The sequence below is a fragment of the Apodemus sylvaticus genome, chromosome 20 (genome assembly GCF_947179515.1).
Source record: "Apodemus sylvaticus chromosome 20, mApoSyl1.1, whole genome shotgun sequence".
Taxonomy (NCBI): Eukaryota; Metazoa; Chordata; class Mammalia; order Rodentia; family Muridae; genus Apodemus; species Apodemus sylvaticus.
The window spans coordinates 50,663,140-50,686,813 of NC_067491.1; the positions used below are offsets into that span (position 1 = coordinate 50,663,140).

Below are 23,674 nucleotides of genomic sequence, written 5' to 3' on the forward strand. Positions count from 1 at the left end.
GTGCCACTTCTGCAAGTCTTCGTGCCACGTGTCCTCCCTCCGCATCCCGTACGCCTGTAAGCTGCTCTTCCAGGAGCTGCAGTCCATGAACATCATCCCCAGGTTGAAACTGGCCAAGTACAATGAGTAAGGTTGTGCAGTGCTCACGAGGAGAGGGGCGGCCAGCCGGCGGCCTGTGCAGCCCAAGGCAGGGGCTCTCTGTGACGTCTGTGCTCATTCTGCTTCACGGAGAACTGTGAGGAGGAGGAGAGGCGGCAGCAGCAGCTCCCTGAGTTCCAGAGGTTGGCATGACACCCGTGACCTGGAGCCTCGAGCCGCAGGAGGTGCTGGGCCCCACACACACAGCCCTGTGTGGAATCACACAGACGGACACGAGCTAGAGAGAGTACCAGTGCCTGTTAATTTTGTTGTTTGTTCGTCTGTCTGTCTATGTTGAGTTGGAGTCTCACTCTGTATCCCAGGCTGGATTTGAACTTACTTCAACCCTCCCTGCCTTCGTCTCCCACAAGTACTGGATCATGGCTATGAGCCAGCATATCTGGTTTATGATACTGTGTTTTTAAATGTTCTTATTAGAAAATCTTTCCTCCTTAAAATTCCCTCTGACATCTTCTGGTTAACAGAACCCTGGTTCTCGTCAGATGTGGAGGAGGTAAAGAATCGTTTGAGTTGGGACTAAGAAGTTAGCACTGTCAGTCAAATGCCTGTTACATATGTATGACCTGACTTAACCCCCAGCAACCCATGTAAGCCCATGCGTGGCACCTAGCACCCGTGTAAAAGTTCGATACTGTGGGGTGGGGTGGGGTGGGGAGCAGACAGGCAGACCCCTGCAGCTTTGTGACCAGCAGTGGAGCTGTGTACTTCAGGGTCAGGGAGAGACCCTGTGTCAGAGGTTGAAGTGGACAGTGACTGAGGAGGACCCCAGTGTCCCTCTGGCTTCCACACACACATACAAAGAATGGCTAGATTTGTGGGTACAAGTTTTGCTGAGATGAGAAGAAATTAACTCTCAGGGGCAACAAGTGACAAATGTGACTGTGGAAGGCCAGCGGTCACAGCACTGTCACGCACTGAGAGAGACTTCGGGTTGATGGAATGAAATGAGCACAGCCTGCTTCTTTCTTGATCCACCTTCTTTTGAGCCTCCAGAATTCCTGGGTCTAATCCAGACTCCTGGTCATTTCCTCAGATCTTGCCCGTTCCATTGCTACCAGGAAGTTAGTTGTCTGTCCATTCTCTTGGTTTATTCTTTTTTTTTTTTTTGAGTTTAAAATTAAACTTTAATCTTTTCAAAGTAAATGAATAGAGGTTAGAAATTAATAGAGGTTAAATAAACCAGACAGAGAAATCAGACAAGGAAATGGGCAGACAGACAGAAGAGGGCTGGTGATAGTTGGCTGTGGTCAGATCTCCGTCTTAGAGATGAGGTCATCACAGATCCTGGTCAGCTCATTATCTTCTTTAGTCTTCTGCTCCACAGTCTTCTCCCGTGAGTGGCTCTGCGTTTGTGCCTTCCTCGGGCGTGCCTGGAAAGCCAGGCCTCTGGCTCTCCTCCTTGGGCGCTCTCCTCCTCTGCCAGCCCGAGCGTTCCTTCTGCCTGGGCCTGCAGCGCCAGCCGGGTACCTCTGGCCTTCCTTTCCAGTCTTCGCTCTGGATTCAACACACTTCTTCAGGGACTCTTCGTTCTTCTGGTCGCCTTCAGTCTCTTCCTTCTGCTTCTCAAACTGCTTGAAACGCTCAGAGAAGGACTTCTCCCTGGAGTTCAGGTCTGCATTAAGTTGGTCTCTCTTTTAAAAGCGTTTAGATTTTGTCTTTGGCTAGTTCTGTTTCACAGCCTCCTCTACTGATTTGTACGCATCTTCTCAAACTCATCCATGATCTTCGCCACCTCCAAATACTTCATATTGAGGTCCTCACGCTTGCTTTTCAACTCCGAGTTCTCTTGCTGCATCGCATTCACCACTGCATCCGGGTCTCTCTGTCTGCGTCTCAGCACATGCACAGTAGGTGCAGCAGGAAGGGCACACGGGTGGGGCTGATACAGGAGCATCCAGACAGACCTCCCAAGAAATCGAAGTCGACAAGCTTGCCTTCAGCCGGATTTCCAGACCCACAGATACGCAAGACCGACATTCTCTTCTAGAAGGGGGTCAGAGTTCCAGTCAAAGGCTGCTTCCTCCAGGCTCGACTCCTTCAAGGAGGAAGTTGCAGCGTGCTCCAGATCGTCCACCTGAGCACCAGTTCCTAGAGCAACAGTCACCTGTTGCCCTCAGTGAGAGCTCTCCTGTCATCTTCTGAAGGACTTTGAAGGTCACATCCCAGGCTTGATTCTCCCCATAACATCTCAGAAGTAAGTCGGCAAGATCTTCCCAAGATGCTTCCTTCACTTCAGTCCAAGAAATGTTTCCGTTTCAGAATCTCCTGTATGAGAAAGTCCTTAAACTTCATGAATCCCTTCTTGTTTAGTTCTCTCAAGTACTACATAAGGCCAAAATCCGAAATGAAAGATGCCATCTTGTCTTCAGGAAGACAGACACAGTATTTCAAAGTCAGAAAAAGCCAGATAACAGTCGGAAGGATTGTCTGTGGATTCTGCCGGAGTGAGTCCTCTGTGGGAGGAATCAGACAAGTAATGATACTTTTCCTGGTTCTGGTGGGCCTAGATGTCCTCTTGGGTTAGTCTTCACTGTTGTACCCTGATGCCAGATAAATATTTATACTAAGAATTGCTTATGGAGAGAGAGAGAGAGAGAGAGAGAGAGAGAGAGAGAGAGAGAGAGAGAGAGAGAGAGAGAGAGAGAGACCACCCCCAGACACGCTTAGACCACATTCTCAGACCACATTCTCAGACCACATCACAAATGCTCCTCAGAATACTGACAGGTTATGCAAAACTTCCTTTTTATATTTCGATAAGAATGCCATATAGCCTTTTCTGAAACAGAATGTCTGGGGAGATAGAAAACAGAAGTATTTGTCTATCTATAACTGATACTAGGTCCCAGTAGTGTAAAAAAATAGGAGCAAAATTTTTGCATAAAATTCAAATTTGTACATGAACTTGTAAAGTTACTATAGAGCTGCTTAAGCAACATGTGAGCCATGTGTTACCATATATTAATAATTGATTTTTAAGTATACTTATGAATATAAAATTAAACAAAATACAAACGATAAAAATAGACAAACATCTTGTGTTGATAAGTACTGTTATGGCTTAAAAATAACTATGATGTGAAAACTTGAAAACCCCATTTATTCCTTGTTCAATAAACTTAAAAAAAAGATTCCTGACAGGGGTCAGACTCAAGTGTGCGGACGAGGCTGAGGAGTGGGAGGACACTGGAGATCTACGCACCCCAGACCCATCAGGATGAGTCACCAGCCTGAAGACTCAGCCCTGTTTGTTTTCTTCACAATAAAGATGTGGCAGTGAGGAGGATGCTCAGTCCAAGAGGTGGCTGTGAGTGGGCTGCCTTCAGTGCTTCTTCAGATTCATGGGTATTGTGAGTCAGAGGAGGTGTCCCCATCCTCCCTGCAGAGTCCTCCCTGCAGAGACATCCCTTACCAGATCTGCCACCCCCTCTCCTTACTGATGACCCTCCGGATTACTAAGGTGTGTGTGTCCTGGTGCCGTGTGCTTGTTGGGCCATCAGAAGGACCTTTCTCTTGGGTAATCTTGCCCAATTCTCCCAAATCCATCAAGGGTTGATAACCCTGCAGTACCGGGCCCATCCCATCACGGAAGGAGCCAGGCAGTGTTGTAGGTACTGGCACCAGGACACTCGATAGGATGCACTATGCTGGGGGGTACCAGGAGCAGGATGTGTATCTTCTTGATGGCACACACAATCCAGGAGAGGTGGTCCTAGCCTGTGATCAGACCACAGTTAACCACTCAAGATCTCCACTTTTCCGGGTGATTAGCCCATTACAGCTCAAGAAACTTAGGCACAGTAGCCAAGTCCCATCCCCCCACCTCACCCTGCACCACACTACCACAGGGGAATGGCAAGAGCTACAAACCCTCAGGCCTATGTGGCTTAATCCATGGTTCGATGAAAGTGATCTTTTTTAGGAATTCAGACACCATAGTGTTGTGTTTCCTGTAGATGAGCATTATAGCCATCCCAGGCAGCTGTGATCATCAGGAGAGTCGGCACCTGTCTGATGAGGAATTCACAGTTCTTCACATGCGCACCGCTTAGGAGCCATTGGATCCAAGCCAAGATGTCGGGGAAGGGAGCAGTTGGGTGGTTTTGAAACTAGCAGAGACCACACTTGAATAGCTGTTTGTCCCAGAGCTTTAGTGAGAGGACACTGAGCTGGGGCGACCACCTGCCTAGCACCCCAGTTCTGTGCCCCAGAACTTACATCAAAGGGGCCACAGTTCCCTAGTCTGTGGCAGGTGTATTTTTAAAAAGTTATTCTAAGTCTGTGCTTTAAAAGCTACCGATTAGATCCTGTTTATAGTAAGGGCGGGTAATTCCGACAGGCAGTCTATGACCTTTTTCCCTGAAGGATCGGGAGTGACATGGGTGAAGTGGAAGTCTCACCTCAACACCCTCCCTGTGCCCTCTTCGGCACAGTCAACAAACAGGCTGCAAACACAATGTCAGCTGTTGTCAAGGCACCCGAATGGACAGACTGACATGCCACACAGGAAGACAGCTTGCCGAGTAACCGGGGTTTCCACTGTCCCCTGGATGGGGCAGCTCAGGCTGCTCTGTAGCAGAATACCACAGGAGCGTGGTTTAGATGGCAGATTTGTTTTCTTAGTTACAAAGGTTCAGAGTCCACCCCAGACTGCAGGATGCTGTGAGCCAACCCCCTGCCACGAACAGTAGTATAAGGGACAGTATGCTCCCGAGATGGAATACTATGTGGTGAAGAAAAGGAATCGCTACTGTATGTAATATTATCAATCAGTTATCTCCAAATTAGTCACTGGGAGAGGCCCCAAAGATTACCTATTTCATTGGTTCTTTGTGGCCTTTGGTGATGCTGGGAGAACAGATCTCTCGCAGTCCAGTCAGGCCTCAAACTCTATGTAGCCATGAGTGATCTTGACGTGGGGTCCTCCAACCCTCACCTCTTCAGTGCTGAGATTGCAGTACACCCCAATGCCTGGTTTATGTGGTGCTGAGAATCCAACCGGGGTTCATTGCACCCTAGGCAAGCACTCACCCTCGGAGGCACCCTCTGGGGCTCTTTCTCTTTAGTTAGGCAGAATTCATCTATAACAGGAAGCCATCATGGCCGTTCCGTGGGCAGTGGGTGGTTGAGTGGAAGGTGCTTCTAAGGTCCTGTTGGCAATGTGCCTTGTTTGTTCATTTGTCAGTTCCTTAAGTTTTATATGCAGGGACTGCCTCTCCCTGTCTGCTTCTGCTCCCTGGGCCCCTCGTAAACCCGGCTGAGCTGGAGGGAGGCAGGCTTGGCCGGGACTTTGGTCCACAGTGAGTGCTTAGGCAAAGAACATACACACCGGGAACAGCTTTGGAGACCTGGTCCAGTTTATTGGGGGAGAAAATGGGTGGGTATTTATGCCTGTGGGGAAGTAGCCAGGGTCTCCGGAGCAAGGTTTGTGTGACTGTGTACAATTGGCCGGGATAAGGGTGTTAGAAGATACCTAATCTACATACTCAGGTCAAGGTAATAATTCTTTCTAGGGTTGACCACAGGGCAGCCATCTTTCAGGTGCCTGGTTGGGACAGGGAAGGGAGCCAATGCCTGCCTTCCTTATATGAGGCATGAAGCGCTCCTCAACCGTTCCCCTGTTTATCCATTAAGGTCCCACAAGGGACCAGAGAAGTGGTTCAGCTGTCAAGATTCCCATCACATTGGGAGGCTCACAACAACCTGTAACTCTGGCTCCAAATGATCCAGCACCCCTCTTCTGGCCACTGTGGGCACTGCATTCGTGTGCACATTAACAAGCACCAAAAAAGTAATAATCTTCTTAAGAGGTGTCACATAATTTTTGCATTGGGTTTATGCTATTCTTTAACATATTTTGAAATCTACCAGGTAATCGCGCTCTTAAGGTTACATGCTCAGCCTCATGGTTATGTTCTCTCAAATTTTCTTTGCTCCTTGAGTTTTCCCGTCTTCAAAATAGAGATAATTTTGTACCACCCTGGGGCTCTTTTAAAGATTATGACTGTGTGCCTGGTCCAAACCAGAGGCTGACACGTCTTTTGTGTTCCTTTGGAACAGCAAGCTTTTTGTCACATGCTCACCGGGACATTCTGGCCCAGAGAACTTCATCAGGCCAGAACCAGTCAGACCCCACATAGATAGGAAGCTCACTGGGTGACTGGTCCCCTCTAGCCCGAGGGTTCGTCAGTTCAGGGAGCAGCAGCAGAGCAGCACGGAGAAGCCCTGCCTCCTTTGAAGGGGGAGTTTGGGCTAAGTGCAGAAGCTGTGGTGCTTTCCAAAGCAGTATTTGGACAAGCTGCCCTGCTTCCCAGCCACCACGAGGAGTGACAGCCAGTGAGTTAGAGAAGGTGCTGGCTTGGAATCGCCGGTTACCACTGACATCAAAGTGGGCAGTCTCCCAAAGCCCACAGAACACTTCCATGTGGGGAGTCAGCACCGTCTCTAACAAGCCCCTGATTGGGTGCTACCTAATGGGCCCCATTTGGCCAACACCTTTATTTGCAGTAATGAGTCACACAAGACTTGAACACTTCAGGCTTGTGGCTGGGCCCCTCCACGTGGGCTCAGCCCATTCTGCCGTGAAACGGATGACCAGGAAAACAACTGTAAAAATCACACCTCTTCCCCCCCACTCTGGATTGACTCCATGTGTGTCGTACAAAAATGTGTAGTTCATTTGTCGACTGCGAGTTGTTGGACTTTTATGACACCAGACCACAGGGCCAAGATGGGTGGGAAATTGAAGTCACGCTCCTTTGAAGAGCGTGTTTTGAAGTTTTACATGGTGGGGAAGAAGTGGCCGTCGAGAGTATATTGTTTGTTACCAAAACCAAGCTACCAATTGGATTTGAGACTCCAGAAGCAGTTAACAGACTAGCTTCAGGAAATAACTTGGGCTAGCACAGTAGAAAAGAACCAGAACAACACAAAACTCACCTTTTCACTCCCAAGTCTAAGTTGTGAAGTTGAAACCTCTTTAAATCTGTGTAACAGCTGCCGTTCCACGCCTAATAAATTCTAAGTCGGGGTTGCTCCCACCCGTCCACGTTAGTGGAGGCTAGGAAGGGTGGGGGGAATTAAGACACAGTGATCGATGCAGAATCCGTTGAGACCGTTTTCAGACATCAGCTCCTGCATTCCCTTCCATTATCCACCTGAGCTGCCAGCCCTTCCAGAGACTTACTGAGTGTTCCTGGGTCTATCCCAGCTGCTCCCTTCAGTCCCAGCTGCTCCCTTCAGTCCCAGCTGCTCCCTTCAGTCCCATCCCTGTCCCTGCAGGACTAGCAATGCCACCTCTCTAAGTCTGTGCAAATGTGGCCTCCTGAGACAGTAGGGAGGACTTGAGGCTCGGGTTTCTCAGCTCTTGCGGATGGGTGAACTGACAAGAGCTTGGAGCTTTCCAAAGAGCTATTTTCCAAAATGAATGGGGAACATGGCTGCCAGCTTGCGTGAGGGTAGAGGCCCTGGGAGAACCCCAAGTTGTCTTTTAGTAAGCTGAGCCTCAGATTGCTCATATGTTCAAGAGAATCTGCAGATGGTATAGGACCTTTTATATGAAGTCAAGAATAATGAGTACACACACACACACACACACACACACACACACACACAGGAGTGCGCTTCTGTTTCCTTCTTGGGTTGACTTGAAAGCTGTCACTAAGCCATCCCTTAGTAAGCCTGCCTTCATCCTGGCTTGACAGAAGACCGCTATCTGGGAGACCAGAGCATGCTGTGGTCACAAGCAGGAACTCAGCCATTTTCAAGTCCTGGTGCCACCACCTCCTGCCTTCTATGATCTTGGCCAAATTAGTTTGCCTGGGTCTCCTTCCTCATCTGTGAAAGCGAGGCAATAACAAGACGACTCGGGGCCAGGCAGCGAGTCTGCTGGAGCTACGAAGTAAGTATCCAATAAATATCAGGTGCTGTGATTCCTTGGAAGTGGACTCCGTCCAGAACCTATTTGCCAGCCTCCAGATGGACTCTTCAGTAATGTCTCACTTCAGGGGAACAGCCTGGTGTGTGGATACCAGAGCTGTATCCACACTGGTTACAGTGACGAGTTGACATTTTTGTTCAGATGTCACCAAGTAGGTCTGTGGGAATGACTCAGTCAGAAAAGCATGATATCCCGAATTTGATTCCCCAGAACACGTGTAAAACTGCTGTGCATGGGGGCTAGAGAGAGACTATGCAAGCATATAGACCAGGGTTCGGCTCCCCACGATTTACATAAGTGGTGGGCAGACATGGCAGCCCTCCTTGCTGTAATTCCAGCCAGCCTATCTCAGTGATCTCCAGGTTTGACTGAGAGATCGATCAGTGATCCTGGTAGCAGCCTCAGATCTCACATGAATGTTCACGCAAGCACACATGCAGGTGCACACCCACACGCACATGTACATGCACACATGTGGCCCAAAATGAAAACTGGAGGGAAAAACCCACAAGGCATAGTGATATGCTCTCATAATCTCAACACTGGGGAAGTATAAACAAATGGATCCCTGGGGTTCACTGACAAGTTAGCCCAGGCTAACTGATGGACTCCAAAATGCAGAACTGGGTGATATGTCTGAGGATAACACTCAAGGTTGTCCTCTGCCCTCGGCATGCACACACATGAACACACACACACACACACTCAGAATAAAGAATATCTTCCCAAATAACCTTTGGTTACAGTGGAGACAGAGTCAAAAGATGTGGCTGACTGAAAAAAAAGCCCTCAACTGGCAGGAGCAAGCAGCTCGAAGTGTTTCCCCGATGCTGAGCCTCCTGGGCATCTTCATAAGTGCAGGAATTTCAAGATGTGAATCCAGCCTTGCAGGGCTTCCCACCCGGCATCCCTACTGCCCCGTGTGTGACCAGATCATAGAAATGTTTGTGTGTGCAAATGCCCGGCTCTGTGCGGATAACTCGGCATTCATGTCTCCTGCACAAGAATCCAGTGACCTGCATGAGAAAGAATGTGTGCCTGAAGGAATCTTTGGCTTATGTGTAAAGGAAAAAGTCTCCCCTGGAAAAATGCAGGCCTTACACATTTAGCAGACCCTTGTGTCCACAGAAACAGTCATCGCCAATTAGGCAACTGCTGGCAGATCAGAAGCAAAAGGCCGCACATGAAACGCAGGGTGCGGGGAGATTGCCGCCTCTATCTCTGAGTTATGGGCGGCCAAGCTTGCCTCCCCCTGTGTCCAATCTGCTCTGAGCTTTTCCGGCTGTGGACCAGAGGCCCCAGGGACTTTTACACACCCCAGTTTTCACGCAGCTTACTGATTCCTTTCTCACATGAATGAAAAACGCCTTTGATTTTGAAGACTCACGTCTGTTTTGTGTAACACTTAACCGATGTGCCAGAGTCATCCTGTACCTTAAAGGGGGCCTTGCACTGGGTTATTAAAATCAGTCCTTCTGGGAAGAGTCACTTTGCTCACTTAAAGGATAACCATCGACCTCTTCTGAGGGCCTTCATCTCATTAAACCTGGATTAAGGAGCCAACGAGAGGCTGACCAGCAGCTGGAATCCAGTCAGAGCTCGTGGATGAGCTTGGGCAAACCACAAGAGGGCCTTCAAACAAACAGTAGGTTTGACTGATCTGGAGCCCTCAAGCCTCCCAGCCCTCTCTTCTGTGGAACCTTCACTTCAAAGTAGTAGTCATTCTAGTCAGACCATGCCAAGCCAAGAGAGACCTGGAACCAGGGCATGTGTCTGGTATCTACAGTCGGTCGGTTGTTTCATTGTGGAGTTCCCTGACTCTGGAAAAGGCTAAGGAGAAATTAAACCACTCATCTGCTGCATCAGACGACTTTCTGCTTTCTAAATACCAGACTGTCTACTGGGTCCTGGGACTGCAAGAGTGAGCTAGATGATCCACTCGCTCTCAGGGCATGCGACAGGGACAAGGACACAGAAAAGCTTAGGGTGGAGGCCTGGGGTTCACGTGCATAACATTGGCAAGTCAACTACATCCTGTGCATATAGGATGCAGTGGAAACAATGCAACTCACCCCGGGTCTCTGTGGTAAAGTCTCCTCTCCCCTCTGCTCCTGAGTGAGTCACTAAAAAGGGCTTGTGGGTGGATTCTGAAGTGTGACTGTGTGTGTCCACCTGCCAGTCTGTCCTTCTGTCTGTTCGTCCATCTGTCTGCCTGTCATCCTGTAAACCCACACTCTAAGGCGCTGTTCCATTGGATGCTCGGCCAAAGAAGTAACTGACTCTTCCAGTACTTTATCTGCTTGCATCGTCTCTGGGGTTGGCTGATGCCATGGGCTGCCCACTCCCAATGCGGGCTCTAGGACTGGGCTGTGAGACTACATTCTCCTACCCGGCATCCAGGGGACATCCCAGAGAGGATGCTCTTGAACACTCTGGATACATTTCCGGGAGGAGGTTACCGTCCCCGTGGATTTCAGATGCAGAGGACATTAACTAATGGCACGATGAGCTGAAGTGGGGTTCTATGCGGCAAGCAAGGAAGTGGACTCTTACGGGAATAAAGAGAGAGAAGCAAGGGAGTGCTTTCTAACTTGTACAGAGAAGCCAATGCTGAACCTCCAAGGCAAGGAGAGACTGGCCGGGAGCTATTGTTGGGGCTGGGTGGTGCTGGAGACAGCAGACGGGGATAGATGAGGCATGGGGCTGTGGACAGATAGGTAGTTCCCAGTGATTGAGAAGAAGGAAGTGGCTCTCTCCCTCTTCCCCTGCCTCTCCCCTCTCCCTCCCTTCTTCTCCCTCTCTCCTTCCCCTCTCCCACCCCTCCTCCACCTCTCTCTCTCTCTCTCTGTTGAATAAGTTCCATTGCACATTTATAACTTGTTTTCAATATTTGTTCACCCATCAATAGCTAGCTATGTTGGCCCTGCGCTACTTACTGTAGACAGCATTGTAGTAAATACGTGTGCAATGTCCCTCCGCCATACTCACTTCGTCTGTGTTGGGTATATCCCAGTGGTGGGATTGCTAGGTCACATGACAGTTGTGGTTCTACTTTTGAGATGCCTCCATTCTGTTTTCCACAATGGCTGTACTAATTTATATTCCCATCAACAGTGTAGGAGAATTCCCATTTTCCACATCCTTGCCAATATTTTTTTGTCTTTTTGATAATAGCTATTCTAACTGGGGTGGTGTGATGTATCCCCTGCTTTTGATTGCCATGTCACCCACGGATTAGAGGTGTAGAGCCATTGCATATACATGGTCGCCATTTGAGAACTGTCTGTCCCTATTGTTGACCCATTTTTTCCAATCATATCATTTGCTTTGAGTATTTTGTTTTGTTTTGTCTTACCTTGTGTTCTGTTTTTGTTGGGTGGTTGGGTTGGGTAGACTAACCATGGTTGAATGAAATATTGTGACATTTCTCCCTTTTGTAGGTGGCATCTTCCTTCTACTGATTGTCTCTTTTGCTCTGCAAAAGCTTTTTAGATTAGGTATAATAGCACTTGTTAATTTTTGCCTTTGTTGTTTGTGCCTTGGGGAAAACTTACAGACCAATGCCCCCTGAAGCACTCTCTATATTTTCTTCCAATAGTTTCATGATTTGTAGTTCATCCCTCTGTCTGTGATGTCAGCTACCCTGCATAGATAACACCTAGATCATCTGAGACTGTAAAATACAACCCAGGCCCCATCACTCCTCCTTCATGGAAGAGCAAGGACACGCTTTTTAATAGATAAGTCTCCTCATCAACTGTGGAAGTTCAGAGATAAATTTCATACAATAAAGGTCAACTATTTGATACTCCCCCATACAGGTTGTCAAAACATGAATTAGTTTCCTACCACCCTTCAGTGGCAGTCAGCAGGTGTGGAGTTTGTTGTTGTGCACTTATGGATTACAGATAGTCTGTGGTTAGAATTCTCTTTCTGATGCTCACACTGGCCCGTCGATGTCCAGAAGCTGTCCACACTGGCTCCCGCGTCTACACAAGCTCAGTTGAACTTGAATACCCTTGCCTTGTGGTATGCCAGGATTCTTTAGTCCCTTATGACACATTTCCTGTCTCAGGCCTGGGCTCAACCATTTCTCTTCCGGCCAATTTTCATTTTGTGGGAAATATTTCAAGATATAAATCTAGGTGGTAGGGCTGTTCACTACAGTTGAATCTGTACTTGTTTCTATGCTTTTTTGATGGCTAGAGATAAGAGATGATAGAGATAGATAGATAGATGATAGATAGATGATAGATAGATAGATAGATAGATAGACAAATAAATAGATAATGCTGGATTATAGAGAGAAAGACAGATGATAGATATGATAGATGATATATGGACAGATGATAGATTGGTAGATGGATAGATAGGTAATAAATATGATAGATAGATAATGGATAGGTATGATAGATAGATAGATAGATAGATATGATAGATGATAGATGGACAGATGATAGATTGATAGATAGATGAATAGATAGATAATAGATAAGTATGATAGATAGATACATAGATATGGTAGATAGGAACATGATAGATTGATAGATATGGACAGATGATAGATATGATGAATAGATAGATAGATAGATATGACAGATATGATTGATAAATATAGACATGATAGATGATTGATAATAGAAGATAGATATAGGTAGTACATAGGTAACTGAGAGATGGATAGATAGATAGATATAAATAGATAGACGTATATACATACACACACATACATATGTAACAAATCATCACAAGCTATGGTTTGAATGTGCTTGTTCAAATTTGGGTGTTGTCAATATGAAAATATAGAGGTGATTAGATCATTGAAGTTCTCTCCTACCCCACATGTCAGTGAAGGAAGATTCCTGCAGCTTTTGGTGAGTTTGTAAACCCTTAAACATTAGCCGAGCCTGGTGGTGGTGGCACACACCTTTGATCCCAGCACTTGGGAGGCAGAGGCAGGCAGATTTCTTAGTTCGAGGCCAGCCTGGTCTACAGAGTGAGTTTCAGGACAGCCGGAGCTACACAGAGAAACCCTGTCTCGAAAAACCAAAAAAAAACAAAAAAAACAAAAAACAAAAAACAAAAAACAAAACATTATCCGAAAGAAAGCTATAAGCTGTATTGGTTTAGACAGAGAAGACCGTAATGAATTGCTAGGAAGCATTATATAATGATAAAGGAACTAAGGCTCCAGAACAACAGCAAAGAAATCCAGCCTTTAATGCACCTGCAGCTGGAATAAAGCACCAACATCTATGAAGGGCAAGGCAATGGAAGAAAAGCAGACAAACCTACCCTGGTGTTCTCTGTCAGCAGCTGACAGGTCAAGAGTCAGGAGCAATGTGGTCGACAGGAACTGCAGCCCCTGCCACATGGCTAGGACGCCCCACTCCACAGCAGCGGTCCTTAAGGTCACGCGGCCATTTATCAGGACCAGCATGTGCACCCACAGAAGCTGCACGAAGAGACTGCGACAGTGCGCAGATGTACACCACGGAGGCCGAGCGAAGGAGAGCTGTCCGACCAACGGATGCTCACGGACTGGAAGACTCCAGTGTCAAGATGTCGAGTTTTCCAACCTAGCATCTTACATAGATGCATTCCAAATCAAAACCTTAGCAAGGTAGGTTGTGGGAAATGACAAAAGGATTGAAGTTGACAAGGTAAAGCCAAAGGCTAAACCAAGTAAAACAACTCCTACAAAGTACAAAGGAGAGGATGCACACTGTGTGATTTTAACACTTAACATGAAGTAATAGTCAAGACACTGTGGTATTGGCAAATGATTCAGTGTACAGATCAGCAGTGTCATACAGTGAAGGCACAGACTTACACAAAAGTAGAAAGGCATGTCAGTGGAGAAGGGATGCTTTATCCAAAAATGACGCTGGAATAAATAAAAATGTAATAATGATGATGATGATGATGATGATGATGATAATTAAACTAGAAATGAACCTGGATGCAGGCCTTACATCTTTCACAAATAGATCCTAGACCTAAATATGAAATTCAAAGTAACAAAATAAATCAATTGGAAAACTTTGAATTCAGAAAAGAGATTGTTTGTTTAGCTGGGTGTTTTGTTTTGTTTTGTTTTATTGAGACAGGATTTCTCTGTGTAGCCTTGGCTGTCCCGGACTCCCTTATATAGACAAGGCTGATCGCAATCTCACAGAGATCTGCCTGCCTCTGCCTCCTGAGTGCTTGGATCAAAGGCGTGCAGTGCCACACACAGCCAATAAAGAGGGGGTTTGTTTGGTTGTTTTGTTTTGTTTGGTTGTTTTAATTAACAACAGAATTATGGGGGGAGGGGGAAGACAAGATAGGAAGGGTCTGGAAAAAGGAGAAAAGGAAAGGGTGGGGACCGAAGTCCATACTCCAGACAACAAACAGCACTCACTGAGTCTCCTTAGCTGCTGCTTTGCAAGAGGTATCCAATCATTTCTATTTTTAAGAAAAAAGAGAATTGATTATATAAAATCAAACTATTAAAAAAAGGCTTTAATACACTAAATCACTACAGAAAAAGCTAATTTTTTTTTTTCTAAGTCGTCAGAAAAGGAGTACATAATGGAATCTGGAAACCACAATTGCACAATAGGAAGACTTTTTTTAAAGAATAAAATATGGATTATATAATGGCTAATCTGATTACCAATTTGACAGGATTTACAATCACCCTGAAAGAGAAACTTCTGGGACTCTCTGTAAGGATGTTTCCAGAAAAGTTCAACTAAGGGGATGTAGGGGTGGTTCTGTGCTAAGGTCCTGTTCCCCAATTGGATCTTGATCTGTCAATAAAGATGCTAGTGGCCAATGAGCAGGGTGGAATAGGCAGGACTTCTAGGTCTGCTGCAGGCAAGCTAGCAGAGGTGGGAGCGCAGAGGTGGGAGAAAGTTTCACCTTGCCTCAGAGGGAGTCTAGCCACGTGAGATCTCTGGCAGAACGGCCTGCTTCTTCCGACAGGAGGTTAGGGTGCTGAGCTGGGACTGAAGATGACTGAGCAACTGAAGCCAGAGCAGGTTGAGAGGTGATGAGCTGAGAGTGCCGAGGAGGGCGCACTAACCGCGGGCGATTGATTAATAGTTCCCAGCTATTGACCAAATAAGGCAGGTTGAAATTGAGCAACGTGTGTGTGTGTGTGTGTCTTTGTCTGTGTCTGTGTTTTTCATCTATGGATCCGAGGGAATCGGGGTGGAGGCTGGTAACAAGGCCTGCTCCCAGAGTTTAAATCTGAGTAGCAAGAGCTACATGCTACAAGGAACGATGACCCTGCCCTGAGTGTGCATTCATCCCCTGGGCTGGGGCTCCAGACTCACTAAAAAGGAGGGAGTGAACTGAGCAGCAGTGTCTGTGTCTCTCTGCTTCCTGTTGCTGCGGTAAGACCAGCTGCCCCAGGGTCCTGCCATCAGGCCTTCTCCATCATGAGAAACTGAGCCCTCAGACCATACGCCAAAATAATTACCCTCCCTTTAGCTGCCTCTTAAGAAGAGTTTGCTTTCTTATTATCTTATGTGTATGAGTGTTTTACTTGCGCGCACACACTCCTGGTGCCCTCAGAGGCTTGAAAAGGATGTGTGATCTCCTGTTATAAACAGCTACGAGCCACCACCTGAGTGCTGGGAACCAGACCTGGGTCCTCTGGATGAGCTGCCGATGCTCCTAACCACTGAGCCATCGCTCCAGCCACACTGAAAGTGGCTTCTGTCACGGATTTTGTCACAGCAAAGAGAAAAGTGACCAATCAAGTCTATAACACAATGTATACAAAATGGACATCAAGTTTGTCTGCTACTCTTTGGAAGATCAAATGCATAAAGTTTTTTAAAGGAAGGTGTTCAAACTGAATCACAAATTAGGCTCAGTCCTTAGCAACCCCGAGATAACCCCAACATGGAAGCCTGGAAAATTTGAGGTGGAGATATAGGTTGACATTCTGGGGAATATAAACAGGAAGAAAACAAAGAAAAATGTCTGTCTCTTAATGGAGTTAAAGGCAAAAGAAAGCTTTACCCTGGGTAAGTAAAGGCAATTTATAATATAAACTGATCTTAAGACTTGATTTTTACATTTATTCATATTTCAAATGCAATAGCATCCAAATTCCTAAGTGTGTGTCAGAGCTGTGTGTGTGTGTGTGTGTGTGTGTGTGTGTGTGTGTGTGTAGCTAAGAAGTTGAATTAGCTGCCGGAGACATCATCTTTCTATGCAGATATAGTTTATGAAATAATAAGGATCCCAGCACTCTGGGAGGCAGAGGCAGGCAGATTTCTGAGTTCGAGGCCAGCCTGGTCTACAGAGTGAGTTCCAGGATAGCCAGGGCTACACAGAGAAACCCTGTCTCAAAAAACCAAAAATCCAAAAAAAACAAAAAAACAAAAAACAAAAACAACAAAAGAAATAATAAGGAAACTGATAAAAAAAAAAAAAAACCTAATTAAAATACTTCAGGCAAATGCAAGGGATTGCCTTCCCAAAGCCGAAAGCATGCTTAATTGTGTAAGTCACAGCACAAACCAAGACAAGAAGCTCCCTAAGTCAGTGATAGAAGTCAAGACAATGCCCACCACCATTGTTCAACTGGAAGGTGTGCAAAACAAATTCTATACTATTTAGACAATGACCATAAAGAAAATGTTCACATGTAAGATTTAAGAGGTAACAAAGTAGCATGGAAAAAAAATAAAACCTAAAACATTAGCATTTATCAATAGTATAGAATGAAGATAAATTAATTCATAATCTTGCTCAAGGAATTAGAGCAACAAGACAGAAGTGAACAAGGAGGGCTGAAGGAAAAGGCAAATTTACTGTATTAGAGCACTGAGGAGCTCTAGAAACAAGAGTTACTATATTAGAACACCAAGGAGCTTTAGAAACAAGAGTTACTGTATTAGAACACAGAGGAGCTCTAGAAACAAGAGTTACTGTATGAGAGCATGGAGGAGTTCTAGAAACAAGAGTTACTGTATTAGAACACCAAGGAACTCTAGAAACAAGAGTTACTGTATTAGAGCACCAAGGAGCTCTAGAAACAAGAGTTACTGTATGAGAGCATGGAGGAGCTCTAGAAACAAGAGTTACTGTATTAGAACACCAAGGAGCTCTAGAAACAAGAGTTACTGTATTAGAACACCAAGGAGCTCTAGAAACAAGAGTTACTATATAAGAGCATGGAGGAGTTCTAGAAACAAGAGTTACTGTATTAGAACACAAAGGAGCTCTAGAAACAAGAGTTACTGCATTAGAGCACCGAGGAGCTCTATGAACCAAGAGTTTACTGTATTAGAGCATGGAGGAGCTCTAGAAACAAGAGTTACTGTATTAGCACCAAGGAGCTCTACAAACCAAGAGTTACTGAATTAGAGCATGGAGGAGCTCTAGAAATACAAGTTATTGTATTAGAGCACAGAGGAGCTCTAGAAACAAGAGTTACTGTATTAGAGCATGGAGAAGCTCTACAAATAAGAATTACTGTATTAGATAGAGCATGGAGGAGCTCTACAAACAAGAGTTACTGTATTAGCACCAAGGAGCTCTATGAACCAAGAGTTACTGAATTAGAGAATGGAGGAGTTCTAGAAACAAGAATTACTGCATTAGAGCATGGAGGAGCTCTAGAAACAAGAGTTACTGTATTAGAACACAGAGGAGCTCTAGATACAAGAGTTACTGGGCTGGAGAGATGGCTCAGTGGTTAAGAGCACTGACTGCTCTTCTGGAGGTCCTGAGTTCAATTCCCAGCAACCACATGGTGGCTCACAACCATCTGTGATGGGATCCAAAGCTCTCTTCTGGTGTGTTTGAAGACAGTGACAGTGTACTCATATACATAAAATATTAAAAAAGAGTTACTGTATTAGAACACTAAGGAGCTCTAGAAACAAGAGTTACTGAATTAGAGCATGGAGGAGCTCTAGAAACAAGAGTTACTGTATTAGAGCATGGAGGAACTCTAGAAACAAGAGCTACTGTATTAGCACCAAGGAGCTCTATGAACCAAGAGTTACTGAATTAGAGCATGGAGGAGCTCTAGAAACACAAGTTACTGTATTAGAGCACAGAGGAGCTCTAGAACCAAGAATTACTGTATTAGAGCACCGAGGAGCTCTAGAAATAAGAGTTACTGTATTAGAGCATGGAGGAGTTCTAGAAACAAGAGTTACTGTATTATAACACAGAGGAGCTCTAGAACCAAGAATTACTCTATTAGAGCACTGAGGAGCTCTAGAAACAAGTTACTGTATTAGAGCATGGAGGAGCTCTACAAACCAAGAGTGTAATCAGGAAAAATGGAGACAGGAGAAATAAGGAATGAAAAAATGTCTGAGCAAATTAAAACAGTTGTCAGTCTTTTGTGACAATAGAAATATAAGATATTTATTAATCCACTTACAAAGCAGGTGCCTTAATGCAAATTTACTGACATCTTCACATATGATCCATGGGAACATGCCTTCCACATACAGACAGGGGTATTACTGACTGAATGCATTTGCAATCTTGGGCATATAGGCATATTTAAACAAATAAAATTAGGCTATCCTGTATATGAAAGTATCTTGATAATATGCATCCTGAAGTGGATTAAAACTTTCTCCAAAGGAGAAATGTTAGTATATTAACTTTCACTCTATATTATGTTGTAAATCTTAGCTATAGAAATTAAAAATTTTAAGTCAGTGATCAGCTCTTGGTAATGTCTGAAGTGGGCGTCTATAACCACAGCAACAGTAGCTCGACAATATGATCCGTGCCTCACAATATCTTCAGATTTATTGTGTTTAAGTTTAGAGAGAAATAAGAGACATGTAGATTCAGCTGACTTTATTTAAACTATAAAAAATATCCCTTAAACGTGATCCTGGAACCCTTGGAAGTTCTGCAAATGCATAGATACCTGCCTATGACTGAATCCTAAATTCTGACTGAATGACTTTATAGAATTAATGTAAGCAAATATCTTATTTGTGCTTAGCAGAAGACCTAACAAAATTCTACATGTCTTTTTCAATTTCCCTATTTTTTAAATCTGCAAGTATATACAATCCAGCTATCTCAAATTAATAATTAATATTTGTCCACACTGTTTCACAGCAGCAAAATCTGGGTTAGGGAATAAAGTTCCAAATGGCAGAGAGAAAGATAAATGTGGTCCGAACCACAGTCTAAACATACGGCATCAACAGCAACACTATCTTGCACTGTGCTGGAAGAAAGAATACACCAAGAAAATTCCTATTGGTCACCCTGGTCATGTGAGTACCACCTGCCTCTGACTGACGTGGGTTACATTCTGTTCCCAGTATTAAGGGCAGTACTTAACTCAGACCTCCATATTGCAAATATACAGCAGCCATTTTGTCCTAATTTAATTAAGTTATATCTTAATACACAATATTATCATTTCCTAGAGGATCTTTATACATTAAACCAAGAACATGATTGTTTAAATTAAAGGTTAGTAATGGATAAAAAAATCATAATTTTCAAGGTACTATTTAAAAAAAAAAGACCACAAAATACTATTCACTAAAACAGCTAATCTTGTCTGAAAATTTAGGGCCACGGGCCCATAATATGTGGAAAGAAATGCAATACAAGGAATCATGCAAAAATACAGTAAAATGATCCTGGAAGTAATGTCAAATCTAGAAAAAAAACCACATTTTTATAAATACATCAAAATCAACTGTGTGCATACGTTGCAGGTCTGTCTGGCGGTTAGCTACGGCATGGAGCAGTCGGCACTCCAAGTTCAAGGCTTCCAGATCTGCACGGGGAAGCCCTGCCATCTTTGGTTGACTGCAGTACCAGGAAGGATGGGAATGAGAGGGACAGCAAGGGTTCTGAAACACAGCCTCAGCTTTCCCTCGGCAGCGGGCCTCGAGGTCCACTCTGCATGCGGAGCTCTTATTGGTGATCAACCACTGGTCAACACACACTTGGTGGGAAAGGTACATCTTCACCTTCCTCTAAAACAGACAAACATTTTCCTTCTGTGTCTTCCTCAGTCCCTTCATCCCCATCCTGTTTGCAGTGCAGCTTCCTCTGTGAGAACCTATCAGTTGTTACCCTGTTAATATTTATGTGGATATTTGCATCTTTCAGTTATTCCTTGGGGAACTCAATTGCCATCTCCTAATCTTCCTTCCAGATGAATCAATTCCTCAAAATTGCCCCTGAAAGGACCCCTGAATGATGGTCCATCCAGTCCTGAAGAAATGGAACAGATGTGAGGACAGCCTGCCATTCACGAACGGGTCTGAGGGTCAGTCCAGCATCATCAAGGTGGGAGCACGGCAGCGTCCGGGCAGGCGTGGTGCAGGGGGAGCTGAGAGTTCTACATCTTCATCTCCAGTTGTCAGTCTTAACTATTTGATTTTGACAAGGATTAAGATGACTTTTCCAAGAAAATATAAATGCCTAATATTCATCTTAGAAAGAAAGAGGCTTCTGAATAGGCTAATATATACAATAAATACCTTTAAATGCATAGCAAGCAATTTCTCATGGAAAACGGTCCAGCAGTGTCCCAGGAATTTTAGGTTTTAATGGGTGTTTTTCTCCGGTGTATTAAAAAATACACCTATGAGAAAGTTCATGCCTCCAAGTTCCACTGTTTCTCATACAGGCAGCAATAATGAATCAATACACGGACAGAAAAATCAAACAAACAGCTAGGCTCAAAAAAAAAAAAACAAAAACAAAAACAAATTGAGCACCTCAGGGAACAGGTGGCCAGGCAAGAAACAAAGTAGAACACAGACAAGTAAGGACACAGACAAGCTGGGCTTGCGGCCACCCATGGCCCAGAAACCTGACTTAGGCTGGGTGACAGGACCTAACATTTCTGTGCAGCTGGGGCTATCACCAGAAAGGAGGGTCTGCAGGGGGCTCCACACCCTGGAAGGATGAAGCATCACCGCCTGGGGCTGCACGGAGCAAGATTCCAGGGAAACTGTAGTCCTAGGCAAGAACAAACAGCATCGTTATGACCAGAAACTAAACTGTGCTGTCCACACGGGATGCGCCCAGAGGCTGGGGGGACAGCTTTCAGGGGTCAGTCCTCTTCTTCCACCCACAGATTCCATCGATGGAACTCAAATCAATCAGCCTTGGCAACAAGTGCCTTTATACACAGAGCCTTCTCTCCAGACCCTGATCGTTTTAACTGACAGCCTCCCCTCCCCCACCCAACTGAGGTCCTTAAGATCCAAAACCTCTTCCATTGTGACTATGTGAGTGGTTATCTAACAGCAATAATGGGAAGACAGAGTGGTGTGGTGCACTGTGTGTGAAGTATGCGTGTGCACGTGCGTGTGCGTGCGTGCGTGCGTGCGTGCGTGTGTGTGTGTGTGTGTGTGTGTGTGTATGTGTGTGTGTGTGAGTACGCACATGTATGTATCTCTTTGTGTGTGTGTGTGTGAGTGTGAGTACGCACGTGTATGTATCTCTTTGTGTGTGTGTGTGTGTGTGTGTGTGTGTATTTCTGTGTTTTAAGAAATGGTTCCTATAAGGAAGGAGAATATAGGATATTTGGGACAAGAATTAAAATACTAAATATTTCATAGTAGACAGTTTTACATATTTGGTTCTGTTAGCGCGTAACCTGAAAAGAAAACCTGTTTAGAATAAGAGAACCAACTTGGAATGTCTGAGTTCAGGAACAATCATTCCCATACTTATGATCAGAGGAAACTGACAAACTGAACAGCAAGGAGTGTTCGGACCCCTTGGAGGATGACCTTGTGGGGCCAAGTGCCCTCCGAAAGATGCAGGAGGAGGAGGCCCCAGAGAGGCCAGGAACCAAGAGCTCTCCCGGCCATGGCAGATGGGGCAGGAGCCCTGTGAACTGACAGGAAAACATGAATGGTGGTTTTCATGAATCGCCGGGGTTCGGAACAAACAGTGCGAACCACTGCAGGAGGGAAAAGCTCTCAGGAACCCCAGTCTTCAGCACTGCCCTGCCTGTAACCCCACCAGGTTTCTCACGGCTAAGATCTAAGAACAACCCCTTTATGGCTCTAACAGAGAAGACTCATAGTTATAAAATATGTCCAGAGCTGTTTCCATAACAAAAGCCCACACTCCAGGATGGGGACTTCCCCAGAGGCTCGCCCCAGAGCCCTGTGGAGGTAATGTTACTCCTGTCCCAGCCCTCCTTCCGTCTGCGTCTCACTCAGGGGGGAAAGATGCCACAGAGAAGAAATGTGTATAAATAGTCACCCACCGGCACTGACCCACTAGAAGGCTGAACTGGAATCGGGTGGGAAGGCCCTTCTTCTCCCCCACCTCACCAGCAATTGGTGAAGAATGTTTCAACAAGTGTGAGTCAGAATTGACTTCCGTCCCAGCTAACTTTTTTTTTGTTGTTGTTTTGTTTTTGGTTTTTTGGTTTTTTGAATTTGGTTTTTTCCAGACAGGGTTTCTCTGTATAGCCCTGGCTGTCCTGGAACTCACTCTGTAGACCAGGCTGGCCTTGAACTCAGAAATCTGCCTGCCTCTGCCTCCCAGAGTGCTGGGATTACAGGCGTGCACCACCACCGCCCAGCCCCAGATAACTTTAATCTTCACAATAAACGCTAGGTTTTAGCTGTCTACAACAAAAAATTACAAGGGGGGTGGGGGGAGGGTGCTGGGAGGTGGCTGGCTCCGTGGGTGAAGCACTGAACTCAGTTGAAGGAACTGAGTTCAGATCCTCCAGAGCCTCCATAAAGTTGGATACGGAATCTGGAATCCCAATGGTCTTGTGCTAAGATGCGGGGCGGAGACAGGACCTTCAGGCTTCCAAGACAGCAAGCCTGGCTCGCACAGAAGACCTTGTTATGGAAGACAGTTTCAAACAAGGTGGCAGGAAATGTCTGGCCCCCAGATCTCCCTGTGACTCCTTACATGTCCACCATCCCTAGGGGACTATCTCAAGGCGGTGAAATGGTACACAGAAACAATTTTTAGAGACTCTAGAGGAGACAAGCAGCCAGGATTTTGATGTGACCGTTTTACAGTCATTAGAAAAAAAAAATAAACTCAGTCTCGGTGATGAGGGCCAGCTAATATTAAAATCACAAAGGAAGCAGCAGCCAGGACCAGCTGATCCAGCAGGTAATACCTGAACCCTGGAATCTCTTTAGTAGCAGGGCTATCTGTGAACTATGCAGTTACAGAAAGCGTACGCCACACTAAAGCTGTGATCCTTTAGACCCAACTGCAATTCCAAACTCTGCATCTCCATGTTTGATGGCAAAGCAGTCTTCAGATCTCCAACTCCTTTTTTCATCTTTGTTGACTGTAGCAAACGTCTTTCTCCTGGGCTGGTTCCACTCCCTGTTGGCAGCTTTCCTCAGCAGACAGCCCATGGCTCTGGCATCTTGAATATCTCTGGATCTCCAAGGCAGCTTCAATGCTACAGCTTTTTGTTCCAGTGTCTGGGATCCACACATGATGATCTGGGCTCCTCCAAAGGGCTGGCGTCACTTCTCCAGCTCTGCCCTCTATGGCACTCTAAGCTCAGGTTGATCCACTCCACTGCTGCTGCTATTCTTGGTGATCATCCCATGACATTGGCATCTC

The 23,674-nt window shown here is 45.5% G+C and overlaps 1 protein-coding gene and 1 pseudogene across 1 annotated transcript in view; one reads left to right on the forward strand and one right to left on the reverse strand.

Moving 5' to 3' along the window:
- Polr3b (RNA polymerase III subunit B) overlaps window positions 1-3,400 on the forward strand; it is a 97,674-nt gene extending 94,274 nt beyond the window's left edge. The window contains exon 28 of the mRNA XM_052164780.1: window positions 1-3,400. Coding sequence (XP_052020740.1) covers window positions 1-130 — 130 coding nt within the window. The 3' untranslated portion in view covers window positions 131-3,400.
- The window catches only part of LOC127670543 (transforming acidic coiled-coil-containing protein 3-like), a 27,241-nt pseudogene continuing 4,973 nt past the window's right edge, over window positions 1,407-23,674 (reverse strand).